General features: G+C 46.4%; 1 protein-coding gene across 1 annotated transcript in view; it reads right to left on the bottom strand.

The window, feature by feature from the left end:
- Window positions 1–17193, bottom strand: part of VTCN1 (V-set domain containing T cell activation inhibitor 1) — a 74795-nt gene that overhangs the window by 24626 nt on the left and 32976 nt on the right. Inside the window, exon 3 of the mRNA XM_046019651.1 lies at window positions 11024–11131. Coding sequence (XP_045875607.1) covers window positions 11024–11131 — 108 coding nt within the window. The remainder of the gene's footprint in view (window positions 1–11023; window positions 11132–17193) is intronic.

Below are 17193 nucleotides of genomic sequence, written 5' to 3'. Positions count from 1 at the left end.
GTCATGATCCTGGGGTCCTGGGACTAAGCCCCGCATCAGACTCCCTGCTCAGCGGGAAGCCTGGTTTTCCTTCTCCCTCTGCCACTCTCCCTACTTGTGCTCTCTCTCTCTCTGTCAAATAAATAAAATCTTTTAAAAAAGTAATATGTATCTCTTACAGAGAGTTTAGAAAATACAAATAGGTTAAAAAAAAAAAAGGACATTAAAATAACCCGCAATTCCATCATCCAGACACAACCATGGTTAGCTTCTTGAGATGATTCCTGCCCTTTCTCAATGAACAGATCAACAAATGACATTTGGGGAAAAAAATAAGGAAGTAGTGTTTACATTTGCTGAGTGCTAGAATTACTTGGCACACATGTTCTAGGCACTGTTTATGGATTATATCATTTATCTATTCAATAACCTTACAAGGCAAACACATTTATCATCTGCGTTTTACAGATGAGAAGATGACACAGGAGGTTAAGCATCTGCCTTATATGCATATTGTTGTTCAGTGGCCCAGCTGGGAATAGAATCTGTCTCTGGAACCTGCACTCATCTTCTCCCCGCACTGCCTCCCCAGAGTTGGGGGCTTGCACATGGGGCACAGGGGTCCTCTCCAGGGGGACCCATGCTCCTTGAGGGGCACCAGCTCTAGCTGCTGAGAGGAACTCCGGAACAGAAGGCCCACGTTGGTGCTGTGGTGTTGGCAGAGCGGTTCCTGGGAAGCTGGCCCACTGCTGCCCGCCCTTGCATGCAGGTCCTCAGGCAGGTGTCCTGGGCCACACTCTCTCCCTGCTGGCAATTCACACAGTCCCCACACCCACACTGATGTTACTCAATAGCAGGACAAAAGAGAGGCACAGGGAGGCAAAGAATGATACCACAGAGAGAAAAGGGAAGCACAGGACATTTTCCTTTCTGCCCTGAATAGGCTCATTGTACCCAGCTCCCCTTGGCCCAGGGATGGGCCCACTGGAGAAAAACAACAGACGTCCAAGAAACCATTTGAGTCAACAGTTTCCCTGGAGGTGAAGCCCTCGTGAGTGTAGCTGTAGGGGCAGCAATTGAATTAGCCAAATGATGCTTCCAATGAGAATCAGGTACCTGCCACTGATTCTAAGAGGAGACCGTATCTGACCACTTCCCCTCTCTCTATACGTCGGGGCACCCTCAGTTCTCACTGCTCCAAGTGTGTGAGAACAGCTACACCATCTCAGCAAGAGGTACCGACCGCCGAACTGGAGAGCGGACTTGACTTTGGGACCCCGGCTCTCGCTTACCTTCAATTACTTCATGTCTCTGAGACTTGGTTTCTTTATCTTTAAAATGGGAGTAAGAGTAATTCCTGCTTTACGTGCTCTAGGGCGTTAGGGGTTGAAGTGTGCCACCCACCCCCCACCAAATTTACATTTGGAGATCCAAACCCCGAACCCTTCAGAATGTCACTTGATTTGGAAATAGGGTCTTTGCAGATGTAATTCATTCGATGGGGTCATATCAGAGTAGGGTGGGGCCCTAGTCCAATAGGACTGGTGTTCTCATAACAAGGGGAAATTTAGCCACAGACATGCAAGCACACTCAGGGAAAACACTACATGAAGATGAAAGCCGAGATTCAAGCAAGGAAAATCAAAGATGGCCCACAAACCACCAGGAGATGGCAGGGAGGCCCGGAGCAGACTCCCCTTCCCCCTCCAAAGGAAGCGACCCCACCGACCTACTGCTCTTATCCGAGCTGTGAGAGAGCACGTTTCTGGTTAGATCACGTTTCTGGTTAGACCACCTGGTCAGTGGGTTTTTGTTACGGCAGCCAGAACAATGAATATTAAAGGGTTGTTTTCAGATCAAAGTAGAGAGCGGCTATGTCATAATCTGTAAAGGGCTATTTATATATTACTTTTTACCATCAAAAAGTTTACCTGCAGCTGTTTGCAATGCATTTGTTATTAAAAGCTGATTTGGGACACCTAGGTGGCTCAGTCAGTTGATCATCTGCCTTCGGCTCAGGCCATGATCCCAGGGTCCTGGGATCGAGTCCACATCAGGCTGCCTGCTCAGCAGGGAGCCTGCTTCTCCCTCTGCCTGCTGCTCTCCCTGCGTGCATGCTCTCTCTCTTTCTAAGAAATAAATAAGATCTTAAAAAAAAAAAAAAAATAACAGGGGCGCCTGGGTAGCTCAGTGGGTTAAAGCCTCTGCCTTCGGCCCAGGTCATGATCCCAGGTCCTGGGATCGAGCCCCGCATCGGGCTCTCTGCTCGGCAGGGAGCCTGCTTCCTCCTCCTCTCTCTCTCTCTCTCTGTCTACTTGTGATCTCTCTCTGTCAAATAAATAAATAAAAAAATCTTTAAAAAAAAATAACAAAAGCTATGACTTAATCCTGTGGACTGGTAATATTGGAAACGTTACAGTATTTTGACACATCAAAAATACCACACACCGGGCTCGGGGCTGGTGCCCAATGAGCATTTTCTCCTTTGAGTTACCAAGTCCTGCTGAGGGGCTCCTTCATGTCTCTCACACCTCTTCATTCCTGTCTTCACTGTCCCCCGTCGCCACCATGTCTCCCCAGCATTTTTCCAGTGCCCTCCTCACAGTTTTCCCTGTTTGCAGCCGGGACGTCTCCTACCCAGTCCTCCCACTGCCAGCATTAGTGTGACTTTGGAATTTTTATACCGGATTAGCCGAGGGGGACAACCTAGTGGCAAGATGAGGGGGAGAATAGGTTGAGGTCCCGAGCGTGGCTCGCGGGGTGAGCCCACATGGGTTTGAGCCTCAGCGCCCCTGGCTCCAGCTGTGTTTCAAGTTCCCATTCCTCCTTGTTAGGATTAAATGAGCTACCACAGCGTTACTCCAAGTTAGGTGATTTGTAAAATCACTTAGAAGAGTGCCTGGCGGGGTGCCTGGGCAGCTCAGTGGGTTAACCCTCAGTGGGTTAAGGCTCGGGTCATGATCTCAGGGTCCTGGACTGGGTTCAGCGGCATCGGGCTCTCTGCTCGGCAGGGAGCCTGTTTCCTCCTCTCTCTCCGCCTACTTGTGATCTCTCTCTGCCAAATAAATAAAATCTTTAAAAAACAAACAAACAAACAAAAAGCAGTAGAGTGCCTGGCACCTGGGAAGCTTCAATAAGTACTAGCTATTCCCAGTCTTATTTTTCTGCTGTGGTGAGGTAACAAACCTGTTTCTAAGTTAGAATATGTGTTTCCTTGCTGGTGCCCATGGTGTAGGGATGAGCCCCCCGGCTCAGCTACTGAGCTCTTTGGAAGAAAGATTACAAAACTGTAACAGAGTCAGCATAGTCCTCTGCTTAAAACTTCCATCTCCCCTGGGATGACAACTCACAGGGCCTCTCAAAGGGGACACCTTGCCTTCTCCCCAGTCTTTGCCTCTCCCCATGCTTCCCCTTGAAGCATTGTAGGTCCTCCCTGCCATAGGCCTTCATGTATGCCGTCCTCCACCCTCTCTCAGAAAAAGCAAAGACACAGAACAGATACCTGGCCACTCACCAACAGGAGGGGAACAATTGGAGCTTGTGTGGACCCATCAGAGCGGCCGAGGCCAGCTCCGTCCCCACAGACCCACGTGCTTCCCTAATTGTGGAAGCGGAACCTTCCTGGCTACCAGCGCTTTCTCTAAGTGGGAATCACCTTGAGGTTTGTTCGGAGCTGCTGTTCCCTTGGGAAATAGCTCACCCTCTAGAGCCTTGGAAAGGGAAGCAGGAACTCTCAGAGCAGCCAAATTAAATAGTTCCTGTTTTGCTGCTTATTAATTTTTTAAAAAGCTGAATAAAATATTCACATAAGGTGTACTTACATTGCTTTTTGGTTTTTACTTTTCCAGAATAATTTCCGGTAATGATGCTGCAGGAAATTTTTAATGTGAAACTGTCTTTTAACCACCACACTGGAATTCACAGGGCACATTTATTAGACACTCCTTACAAAGGGGCCCAGATGGAAATCAGTGCTTTTGGAAGATTTGTTCATTTAGGAAACATTTATGAAGTATTTATTGCGTGAAAGATATTGTTGGGAGGACATTGTAGAGATGAAGTGTCAGCCCTCAAGGAGCTTTCTTTCTTTTTTTTTTAATGTTTTATTTATTAGAGAGAATGAACAGGGGGGAGAGGAAGAAGCAGACTCCCCACTGAGCAGGGAGCCCAATGCGGGACTTGATCCCAGGACCACATGGACAGGGTTAGGACCCAAGCATCCTGCTCAGGGCTCTGGGATGGGAGAAGGGGCCTTCAGGGGCTGCAAGACTCAGAGCCTTGCAGGGGATGGACTTGGATTCCACCAAACACGTAGTATGGACTCCCCGAGGGTGGCCTTTCTCAGTTCCCTCATGTGTCTTTGCTTCTGTTGCTGCTGCCTTGAAAGAAATCAGGCATTTCTGTGAAGACATGTATGTGTGTTCCAGAAAAGCCTCATGCTGTAGCAAATCACACAGTAAAGGACCTGGGAAAAAACAGGGTTAAGGGCAGACCACTCATGACCTAGGTGACTTTGTAATCGGTCTACTAAAGAAATAATACTGGGTATGTGGGGAGGTGACTCAGATCTCCAAAGCAGGCATCTCAGTAGGGCCAGAAGCTGCTTCAGGGGATATTAAAAATGCACAGAAACAACTGAGCAGACACTGACTGAGGGTACTTGAGTCTGAGTTTTCTGGAAAGGTGGACATATGGGAAGGTGAACCTAGGATGGGCTTCTCTGGGGAGGGAGCTCCAAGGGCAGATGTTTATTTAAAATTAAAAAAAAAAACAAAAACGGGGTGCCTGGGTGGCTCAGTGGGTTAAGCCTCTGCCTTCGGCTCAGGTCATGATCTCAGGGTCCTGGGATCGAGCCCCACGTCAGGCTCTCTGCTCAGCGGGGAGCCTGCTTCCTCCTCTCTCTGCCTGCCTCTCTGTGTACTTGTGATCTCTCTCTCTCTCAAATAAATAAATTTATTAATTAAAAAAAACCAAAAACCTGAAAGCCACACCAAGCCGCAAAATTCCCATGTGGCAGGAAGCCACAAGGTCAGAGCCTCCCTTCATCCCCACCCCTGCATATCTCCTCTAGATCTGTTTCCAAAAACAAGGGCTTTCTGGATCTGCTATGCCATGTGCAGAGCACTATGTCTGGAAGACATAAAGCGCTCTTTGTTTTATCCAAACATTAATGGTTTCTATGTTCTCTAATTTCTGCCTCCTTCCCCAATGCTGGCAGAACCGAGAGATACCACATTCCTTCAGATCATCAGCTTACCTTCACTTGAATAAACAATAAATGATTAAGACTCTGAGAAGAAGATTGTTAGCACACATATGATTAACCTGAATAAATTATACTTTTAAAGTAAATATGCTTTTTTTAATTTTTATTTTTTTTAAAGATTTTATTTATTTATTTGACAGACAGACATCACAAGTAGGCAGGGAGGCAGGCAGAGAGAGAGAGAGGAGGAAGCAGGCTCCTTGCTGAGCAGAGAGCCCGATGCAGGGCTCGATCCCAGGACCCTGGGATCATGACCCGAGCTGAAGGCAGAGGCTTTAACCCACTGAGCTACCCAGGCGCCCGTAAATATGCTTTTTAAAATGAAATATTTAAATTTATAAATATAAATATATAAATATAAACATTTTATATATTAAATAAATATACATACTATATATTATATAACACATAAAAATAAAAATAAATATAAATAAAAAATTTAAATTAAATATACCAAGCAGAATATTTGAGTAAATCAAGTAAATATTTGAATAAATCAAACATATTACTTTGTTCATAAACTAACCAAGCCACCGAGTTTATAAAGAATGCTGACACCAGAGACGTTTACTTCAGCCTATCCAACACGTTTCTCTTTTTTCACCCCATCAAAGGTGAAAAGAAATTATTTTGAAATACTATGTGGAACAGAGCATTGGGCTGTAAGGCAAAATTATCTATTTTCTGGATATTGATTAGTACAGGTTTTAAGTTTCTGAGAGGCTTAGATTATTGTCTCCTCAACACTTTTCCTCCTTCTCTATAGTCCCCTGCTTTATCTCTTTATATTGGTAAAATCAAGGCCAGTATTGATCCAGGGAATTGCGAGCATGAGCATTTGTGAGTGGTAAATGGAGGGTCAGGAAGCAATTGGCAAAGAGGAGACTGTTATGTGGAGCTTATGTAAGAGTGTGTGTGTGCGTGCGTGTGTGTGTGTGTGTGTGTGTGTGTGCACGTGCGTGAGTGTCCTTCTGGGCAGCCCTGCCCTGTCACACTGCTCTCACGGTAGTGGACAGCATGGCTTTCAGTTTGGGGAAGACATTTTAGGAAATTGTATGGGAGAGACTCAGGTGCTTTTGAGCATCATGTTGAGGCATCCTGTCTTCCTTCAAGCTGCCACTGAAAAACCTGACACGATATTCTGGGGGTCCTCCAAAACATAGGCCCCATGATTCCATCCTATCTGGGCCTCAATGCCACAAAACCAGGGAGACATGGCCAGCAAATGGATTCCCTCTCGCTTGCCAGCTGCTTCTGAATGATCGATCGTAATGGCCTCGGGTATTGCGTGGGAGAAGATTGCGAGGCTCCCTCGGGGCTCAGCGGTGGAGAGTGCCCCCATGATGACAGACTTCTGCGTATGTGCGCCCCGCGAGTGCCATCTCTGGGCCAGCAGCAACACATGAAAGGGGGCTTGAACTGGCCACTTACCACCAACTACCACAGTCCTAGGCTAAGTTTACGGAAAAGTAATGATGGTAAAATGGCGGTGTTAGCGGACTCTGGTCTGTGCATGTTTTTGGCCTGCACTTTAAGAACACCGATGAATGTGTTTGCTTAGGACAGGGCTCCTCTGGCTCAGCACTATGACTGTCTGGGCCACATACTTCTTTGCTGCTGCAGACTGTAGGATCCCCGGCCTCTGTCTTTTCAATGCCAGCAAAAGTCCTGCCCTTCTTATGACAACCATAAATGTCTCTAGACAGGTCGCTCCGGCTGAGAACCATTGATCTAAGAGAAGGGGGACCGGCAATGGTGATGTGATTAGAAGTCATTGCTCTTGAAGGGAAGTTGAAGGAACGGGGGTAGTTTAACTTAGAGGAGTCAAAATGTAGTAACGATCATTTCAGGAACTGAAAGGTGCCTTAGGGGCCTCTTCTTTATCACCCTGGAAGAAATGGAGGCAATAGGTCAAGGTTCTAGGAGGTTAGATTGAGATTCAGCATGCAGAGGAACCTTCCAGCTGAGCTCCCTGGTCCTGGCCGGAGGCTGCCGAGTTTCCACGGAACATGTGCCTACAGGTAGGGGCTGAGTAACTACTTAGGGACAGAAGTGGGGAAGGAAGCTTGGGGTCACTAGATAGGGGGTGGAAGAGTTTTGAAAGTCCCTTTCGAACAGTGGGATGATTCCGTAATTTGGTGTTCCTCGGCCTTGCTCTTGCCACAGTTGCGTATTCTGTCTCTGCCTCCTAAAACCTTTATTAATAACATAGTGATGACAGCTGATACTTCACAAGTGCATGGCCTCATTTATCTCACTTAATTCCCACAACAACCCTATGAGACGGGTACTATTATCTTTCTTTTTAGTGTTAAGGAACTCATCCAAGGGGTCACCCCTAGATTATTAAATTAGAGCAAGATTAGACTTTGGTTTAATATTCCATCGCCTATGGCCTTAATTATTAAACTCTATGTTATATAAATCCAAAGTTCTCTAAATCCCAGGGTTCAAATCCATTTCCAGGCTGATGTTTTGTGCAGCTGTAACCTCTGGACGGACACCATGCCTGATTTTCCTTAGACTGAGGAAGCTCACCTCTCTGCGTGGTATCTTTGCTTTGAGACTCTGGAAGGAAAGCCAAAAGGCAGGGTCATAACTCTGGAAAGTTACTACTTTCCACTACAGGTGGAAAAATACCAAATGTGAACACATAGACACTTTTCCCTAAACAATATTTGAATTTGCAGCAAACCATTCTATTTTATTCTTCGGCCCGCTCTATTTATAACCGTTCCCTGATTGCCCATGAAGTGCGCTAGCATTTCATCAGCCTTGTGCACGCTGCTTTCCAGTGGTGCAAGCAGAGCGAGACAAAAGTCAATATAAGGTTGATTGTTAGTCTTTTCCTAATCATACCTGTGTTTCCCGTTCCTCCCTATTCTCACTGCAGAGGGGGGAGAAAAAACCTTTCCAGAGGATGTCAACAGCCATATAACCTATCCTATTGTGTTTAATAACAAACACACTTGAGACCATTGACAACCTCCCATGAATATCTGTCTATACGGTCAGAAAAGCTGGGCAGCCCTTGAGCAGTCTGTGTGGTCTCAACGGAAACAGCCTAATTGGAAGTCTTCCAAACCAAAGCTTGGGAGAGGTTTCCAGGGGCGCTCACAGCACCCACAGTGAGACTGGGTCACTAATAAGGACATCCTTGCCTTGACGGGCGGTTGTTTTCGGGCAGCTCTTCTCCCACGCACGGCTTCCTTCCCGCCTTGCCCTCCTCGCCCCTCCTGCTCCAGCTGGATCCAGAGGAGAGCAGGAGCACTGCTCAGTGACAGCCTGGTCATTTCTTGAAATGGATGGGACAAAGAGAAGGCACTTCTGTGCCTCTCCCCTTATCAACTCCACGGAGAACCTGGTGTTCTGTTCCTAATGAAGCCTTGATGGGAGCAGGGGGCTTATATGATTGAGTGATGCGGCAATTCATCCTCCATGTCCACATTAAGCACTACTATGTCCACAGAATCACTGTTAGGGTCAAAGTAACAACTATGCTTTCTATAGATATTATTGTTTTTAAATTATTAATTTAATTCTTATTTTTTGTCCTCAATATCCTCTAATTTAAGTGCTTTCTCATTGCTTGTAGATCAAGTTCAAATTTTGCTTAGAATTTAAGACCCTCCTAAAAGGCCCCATATAATCTATGCGACCCTTCTCTCCTGGAGCCGTGAATTCTCAGCAAACGGATCTGTTCATTGCCCCCTGTTGCCCTCTGCCTATAACATTTTTCTACCACTTCTCTGGCTGTGAAAGGCAGGCCCCATTCAAAGCCCGGGTCAGCTGTGCCTTGTCTCTGACATCTTTCCTGAAGTCCCAACCCAGAGCGTGCTCTCCTTTCTCTTTCCTTAGTGGATTTCAGGGGGTAAGGCAAGGAGGGGAACCTCAGAGGGCAGAGACGGAGAGAGAGGAGGAGGGCCAGGCACGGGGTTCAGGAGGCGAGGACACAGGAGCTGGAACTGAGAAGCTGCCTAGGGGAGGACAGGGCAGTCTCTCTCTGGGGCGAGCACGTTTCCTGTAAGCCTCTCCCATAGCCATGGTGACCTGGGCTCTGACAGATGGGTGGAGCACGGACGGAATGATCTGGAGTCTAGCTTCCCTTTTCAACAGCTGAAAGCCACAGTGACTGTGGTGACTTTTCATTCCTTTCTTGTCTTCAGGAAACCCATGCTGTCACAGAAGAGATTCAGAGAAGTACTTGGCTGTCTTCTCTCAGAGATCCTAGTCAAGGGATCAGCTCATTGTCACTAGGAAAGCCGGAAACGAGTCTATCTGTCACCCTCAGAACTTTACTGGAACACATACCTGTCAGGCGCTCTGACGTCTCTGTGTTCTGCAATGGGATCTAATGTCATATTTGTATTCCCCAAGGCGTCTCTCATTCACTCTCTTTTAGTCATACCAGGAAAGTCCCCAGTGAAAAGCACACCAGTGTATGCCGGAAATCAAAAGGGATATGTTGTTCTGTCTTCCCAAAGTCCGACACTGAGTTCCACCGCAAATCCTCCCCAGCTAGGACTCACATCTCCTTGTGTAGGTGCGCACGTGGTTCTGCAGGTGTGGCCGTAGGAAGCTCGGGAGGTGGACGTGTGGCAGTTAGACAGCTTGAGCCATTCCTTGAGGGTCCGGCCTGCCAGAGCCATGCCCCTCAGCCACTGACCCTGGGCTGTTCTCTCTAACACACGACAGGCTTTGGCTGCTCACACCAAGGATGGGAGGGGAGACACACGCTGCCCTAGGTTCCACAGTCATCTTTGAGTTAAACTCCTCTGTGAGACAAAGACCATTATCACATAATCTCACTGATATGTGGAATTTAAGCAACAAAACCGAGGAACATAAGGAAGAGAAGAAAAAAATGAAACGAGGAAACCAGAGAGGGAGATAAACCACAGGAGACTCTTAATCTCAGGAAAGAAACTGAATATTGCTGGAGGGGAGAAGGGTGGGGAGGGGGGTAACTGGGGGGAGGGCATGAAGCACGCATTGATGTAATGAGCACTGGGTATTATATGCAACTGATGAATCACTGACTACCTCTGAAATTAATAATACATTCTATGCTAATTATCGAATTAAAAAAGATTATAAATCCCTCTGTGCGCCTGTTCATCTGTAACAAACACAAAGAAAGTTTCCCTGGCCTTCCAGCCTAGAATCTGTACCCAGCCTGTGTCCTGGAGCTGGGCTTGAACCCAAGGCCTCCTTGTGATTGTGGACCAGGCTGCTTGGTCATTTTCCCCTGCTCCAGCCTGACTTCCCAGGGATTAGTCTCAGCTTTCTCCTGTAGATTCATGGTTCCCGCATTCCCCCAGGTCAGGACTCCCAGCCAGATACTCTGTGCAAGAAGGTTCTGCTGCGTTCTCCTGTATCCACCCCCAACTCCCACCCCAGACCCTGTGGGCCACCCTAACCCATGGCTGGCCCAGGGCTTGGCACTAACCCAGGGATTAATTGGTTACAGAACTACTAGGAGACACAAAATTTCTGTTTTATCTTCTGGTGTAGACTTCTACATATTCAAATACCATATTTTAGTAAAAGCTTAAAATTTAAATCTAAATATAAAATATTGATTTGAGCATAAAGAGTAAGGAATGTATATGAATTCTCAAAGTTCAAACAGTTCCAACACAAACACAAGCTCGAGAAGAATTTACATAAATGTGTGGATACGTCTTTCCATTTCTTGCCCATTTCTGGCCCCCTACTTCTGTGTTTCAACTCTTCTAAACTACTCTGGGCCTCTAAAGACGCCAGGCTGTTTCTTGCCTCTGCGTTTTATTCCTGCTGTTCTTCCAGTTCTTAGAACATGGTAGGGACTTAATAAATGTTTGTTGAATAAAAGCCTTGCCTTGGAGAAGGCTTCTCTCAGAGTACCTAGCGCATAGTATTTAAAAGTTGTTGAATTAATGAATAAATCAAATATCCATGCTGTGTTACTAAGGGAAACTAAAGCAGTCTTAGCTTTCGAGCAGCCTTTTATGGGAGAAATTATCATTTATAGTCCTCTCTAAAGGAAGATAATCTTTTTAAAAATTAGGGTCTATGAAATCTTGCTGGTGCCATGAATTCTAACGCACTGCCTGGGAGGGCTGGGAATAGAAGACCTAGCTGGTGGGATGTTGGGGAGAGGACAGGAAGCAAACCTGGAGGTGGAATTAATTGATAACAGCTGTGCGTGATCACTTGTTGAACTTGGGTCCTTTCCGTCATTTCTCTCCGCAAGTGATTTACAGAATAGAGGTGTCTCTCTAATAAGAAAACGGAACTTGTTGGTAAAGGGAAATGTAAATTTCCAGCAACAGTGGCTGGAAATTTCCTTTAAAAATGCTCCGTATGCTGAATCAAACCCAAAACCGCACACACGTTTTTTGAACACTGTTTTTGCTGGCAGGAGAGTGGGAGTTTGCAGAGTCAAAGGCTAAAACGAAGGAAACTCCTGAATCCAGACAGGTAGGAGGGCGCTGCACACAGTGGTGTCCATGCCTTCCAGTGGCCAAAACTTTCCAACCTAAGAGTGTGCAGAAGACAGTGGCAAAGCTAAGGGGCCACACAAGCTGGGGACTCTGAATTGGAGACTCACGTAATCCAGGACCCTTGCTCCTCCAAAGGGTGACCACCTCATCTGGTCTCGGTTTCGGGGGAAGAGAAAGCAACCCTACCCTGAGATGCTGTGTATACCAGCCAGTTGTCAGGCAGGTCTGCGTCCTGATTTCACAAGGCCTCCAGTTCCCAAGGAACCTAAACTAAAGAATCAAGTGGAAAGGGTTCCTCATTGCTAAGGGCAAGGCTTCACAGAAGCAACGGCAAACCTTCTCTGAAGATATGTGCTCTCAGTCCAAGCATCAATGGATTTCATCTACTGAAATTCCCCCAACTATATAAGCTCGTAATAAACAATCACAAGGAAGAGGTGCCTGGGTGGCTCAGTCGTTAAGCATCTTCTTTTAGCTAAGGTCATGATCCTGGAGCTGTGGAATCGAGTCCCGCATCGGGCTCCCTGCTCACGGGAAGCCTGCTTCTCCCTCTCTCACTCCTCCTGCTTGTGTTTCCTCTCTTGCTGTGTCTCTCTCTGTCAAATAAATCAATAAATCTTAAAAAAAAAATCACAAGGAAAAAGTTACTATGAACAAGAACTGGTAGAAACAAGCAGCAGATTTGGAATGAAAAGATGTCAGATATTGAAACCACGGAGTACAGAATATAAAATAAGGCTTTTCAGTGCGTTCAAAGAAGGAGGGAGGGAATGGTACACTTGAGGAAGGAGCAAGAGATGCAATCTGACTGGATAAAGGTTTGAAAGACAACCAAACAGAGTGTCTAGAAATGGAAAACAAATCATCGAAACTTCTTAAGTTAAGTTGCGACTGCATACCACTGGAGGGGAGACCCGGTTAAGCACGAGTGAGAGTTGAATTACACATGAGGTGGTAAAGGGAAACAACAAGATGAAAATGTGAAAAAGAGGGTAAGACACTCCAAGGCCAAAATGAGAAGTTTTAATATATATCTGATCAGAGGTAAAGAAAGGGAGAGAGAGGCAATACCCGAGGAGAAGAAGACTGAGTATTTTTGAGTATTGATGTAAGATGCCAATTTGTGGATTCAGGAAGCTCAGTGAAGCTCAAGCAGGGTTAATACAAGCTACAGGTGACTTCATAATGCCTCAGATGAGCAAAGACCAAAATGATCTTCGAAGCGGAAAGAGAGAAGAGGCAGATTACCCGGAAAGGAATGACAAACTAGTAGCTTGCTTTCCGAAGCCACAAGGGATGCCAGAAAAAACGATGGAATGATATCTTCAGTGCTGAGAGAACAGGAAGCGCGGGATACGGAGAACAGCTCTAGTGCCCAGCGGATATTACACACACGGATACGACATGGAGGGAATATGGCACCCAACATGAAGGTTTCATGCCCGATTCACAGACTAGGAGATGATGCCACGAAAACGGAAAAATAAGATTTATACCTCCCCTGCAGGGTAGAATCAGTCTTCATGGTCATCCAGTGAATTCGTGTCAGGCGACATTGAACCAGTTAGAGAAATAAATGGCAGGGGTCCAAGCTAACAGAACTTCCAGAGATGGGCCAAAGCGATCTTTATTGGGCAGTGCCTAAAGCCCAGGCAGCCCTGGGCTCTTCGTGAGCGTGACCTTGTGGTATCAGCACAGCCGGAATGGCAACCTGTCCCTCCCACCCCTGACCAACACTCACAATGGGACCAGAGATCAGTTAAGTTTCAGTGTGTCCTCCAACCAGGAACGCTGGAGGGAAGTGGTTTAATTTTAACTTGTGTATACGTGTGTGTGTGTGTGTGTGTGTTTTAAGGTTTTGTACGTTTTGTACTTTGAATTACCTTCTGGTTGGTGGGGCATTAGTGGGTACCATTACCGTCTTTTTAATGCTCTGAATTCAGGGCCAGGGAGGGAACAACCTTCTTCCCTTGGTGCCTTTCTTCGTAGTGTATGTAACACCTATAGGATAGACTCTGTCCTGTAAGAGCGGAGGATCTAAAAATATTATATTCCTTTCCTCTCCCATGAGGCCAAGGCCCACGTGCAGAAGAGGGTGATGGTGGTTACAAACTGGGTTGTTCTCGGGACGCCTGGGTGGCTCAGTGGGTTAAGCCGCTGCCTTCGGCTCAGGTCATGATCCTGGGGTCCTGGGATCGAGTCCTGCATGGGGCTCCTTGCGCAGCAGGGAGCCTGCTTCCTTCTCTCTGTCTGCCTCTCTGCCTGCTTGTATGTACTCTCTCTCTCTGACAAATAAAATCTTAAAAACAACAACAACAACAACAACAAAAAAACAAACAAACGGGGTTGTTCTCCAGGCCAAAGGGGTGGAGGGTGGAGTCCAGAGAGGAAGGTCTCCTGCGGGGCCAGTTAGAAGCAGATTCTGTTGAGGACCAAGAATCCTACCAGGCCTGGGAGAAAAGCCTCCCCGATTTTTCCCTTGGTCTAGAAACTGATTAGCTTTGTTTCTCAGGAGGCTAGATGGAGATGAGAAAAGTAAGTGATGTCAGATTCCTTAAAGCGGCACCAGCCACATCTACTTTGACTTAGATTTCAGAAGCCAGGATAAGAAACTAGCCTTGTTAGTTTTGTATTTATAATGGCTTCTTAGTTTCTTCCTCCTTTCTAGGCATCTCTGCCCCAAATCAAGGATGGAAGGTCACATTTCAGTCAAATAGGACCATTCCAGTGGCCACCAGAGCTGAAAAGAAACTCAGGATGGCCTTGGGGATGGGGCAGTGCAAACCAGGGGCTGCAGAAGATAAGAGGCAGGGATGACTGGTGGGGATGTAGGAACGTCTCCATCTGGCCGGGTTTCCTACTACACAGTGAAAGCCAGCACCATTCTCCCAGAGGAGGTTTTCAGAGGCTGCCAGAGGAGTCAGAGTCTAACAGGGTCGGGGATACGCTGGACATGACATGCTGCTTTACTTCTTCGAAATGGTCTCTGGTTGTGGGGGCGATCCTTCCAAAAATGGAAACAGTGGTTTGACATGTATGAGAGGTCTGAAAGGGGTAGTGTAGATTCATAAGGACTTGAATTTCTGGGCTCTGTCAATGGCTCGGAGGGACAAGAGTTAAAATAACTAAAAATATAACAGGCCTGTGGATGTGTGGTCATGGTAGGGTGTTCTCAGTGTGGGAAGTGGATTGGACCTGTTTGGATAGCTGGATGGGACATTTCCGGGGTTCTGGGCTTGGCAGCATAAGCTTCAGTGGAGGCCCTAACTACTCACAGCTCCCTTTCCTCTTGCCTCAGCAGCCTTGGACAAGCAAGCTCATTCTTAGCCATTCAGTATTTTCCTGACAATTGTGTATCGCCAGGTTTTGGGTTGGGGTTGGGGGCTAAGAAAGTTTGATGAGCTATTTATTGCAAAGGAAGAGAAGGAATTGGAGGGGAGAGAATGTGCAGAGAATAAGAAGGTAGATTTAGTGGACAAGGGTGCTTATTTTCCCTCTCTACAGCTGGCAGCCAGGGCTATGCGTGGGGAGATGTCTCCTTTGCGTTCACAGATGTCACAGAGCTCGGAGCACGGTGGTGACACGCCACAGAGCCACCTTGGCCCCAGAACTTGCCCCGTGTCTATACGATCTCAAGGCAGATTCAGAGAGGATTACTATTTTTACATTTGGCTGCCATGATTTCTGGGCCTCCTTTCAAACACTTAGAAAAGGATCCTCTTCCTAGCTACTTTAACCAATTACACGCTATTTCCGCAAACCTGTCATCTTTTTCATTTCCCCAGGCACTTGGACAATGAGGGGACACCTCAGTAGCTTTTGTTGTGAAGCATGAGGTTCCCAGGCAAACACCACATTCTTTGAGCTCCCATGTAAGCCACACGGACCCATCATTCTTTTGCATATGGCTTTCCTCCTGATAATGTTTGAGGGAGAGTGGCGACAATTTGTATCAGAAGCTGTCTCCGTGTCATTGCTGTCCCTAGTACACGTTTCTGTCCCGATGTTTGTTACACCAAATTGAAATGATCTGTTTACACATTTGTGTCTCCTCCAAACTTCTCAATAGCAGGCACTGTCCCTTGTCCTTTTTGCATCATAGGATGTTGAGTTGAAAGTTTCAGCTGGGGCTCCAAGATACAATGGAGACAGAACACCAAAGCAAGATCCCACGCCACTATGTCGATTTTTAAAAGGGGAGCATTGACAGCCAGTTCCATGATTCTGAGACACTTCAATCAGATGAAAGATATAAAAGGGGCTCAGATTCGTGAGGTTGTTTCTGAGGACATAACTCCTGTCCATCACCAATGCACCAAGCACACAGTTGGCATGTGCTGGAGACACCATGAGCTAGACCCTAAATCATACTTGAGAAATTTAATGTGGTCTAGAACAGGTCAGTGAGGGAGAAAGAGACAGAGACAGGGGTTCACATAGGGAACACAGGGGGCAGAAGGAACACAGGGCTGCATTTGGAGGTCATTTGCCCTTGTATGAGGCAAGGCATATGTAAGTTTGTCCAACAGGCCAGATACCCTGGAGTCATGATGAGCCCTCACCAGTAGAATACCTGGAGGAGGGCAGGGGAGGGGACCTGAGCATTGAGTCATGTGAGAAGTGCCCCTTCCCAGGACTGGGGGGCTGCGGGGACATCAGCCCACTGGGGGAGAGGCCAAGTTTTCATTGGAGCATTCGGAAGTTTCATCATGTATTTCCCTACTGAGTGCACTTTAAAAGGTCAGAGAGAGATAAAAATAAAATTTCGCTTTGATTAGAACCTACTGGTCATGCTGAATCAATATATCAGTCACATTTATTCCCCTAAGTGTCAGACACAGGGCCTGACTCATCTTAAGCATTTGATAAATACCAGACTGAGCTGATCTGATTTTGGAATGTATTTTTCTTCTACTAAGCCAAAATACATCCAGGAGGCAGCCCAACTGAATGGCAGTCCATATTTTATTTCAGGGTTATCTCTCCTTAAATAAATTTTTGGGAAAGATTTTATATGAATAATTAAAATGAGTAGCTAAATATAAATGCACATTTAGAAAGCAGCTTTTCATTATTACGCATAAATATTGTCTCGCTCTGAAGACACAGAATTTTTTCATCTTTTTTTAAAAGCAGGCTCCTCATGGAGCCTCACATGGGGCTCGATCTCACAACCCTGAGATCAAGACCCCAGCTGAGATCAAGAGTCAGACACTTAACTGACTGAGCCACCCAGGTGCCCCATTATAACCTATGGAAAGCCCAAATATCCTGTGGTCCAGTTTTTGGCAGTGTCACCATCAAAGAAATACCAACCCAATGGAAAACTTTCACTGAAACCATTGGACATCCAGGAAAACATTAAAAGCATTACATGGACAATGCACAGCAAAACCTCTTTTAAAAAATCCTCTTTTGCAACTTCTATCCTCCTTATGAGCTTACCCAAGCTCTTCCTTCTTG

The sequence above is a fragment of the Meles meles genome, chromosome 1, assembly GCF_922984935.1.
Source record: "Meles meles chromosome 1, mMelMel3.1 paternal haplotype, whole genome shotgun sequence".
Classification (NCBI taxonomy): Eukaryota; Metazoa; Chordata; class Mammalia; order Carnivora; family Mustelidae; genus Meles; species Meles meles.
This window is presented reverse-complemented; position numbering and strand designations above follow the sequence as displayed.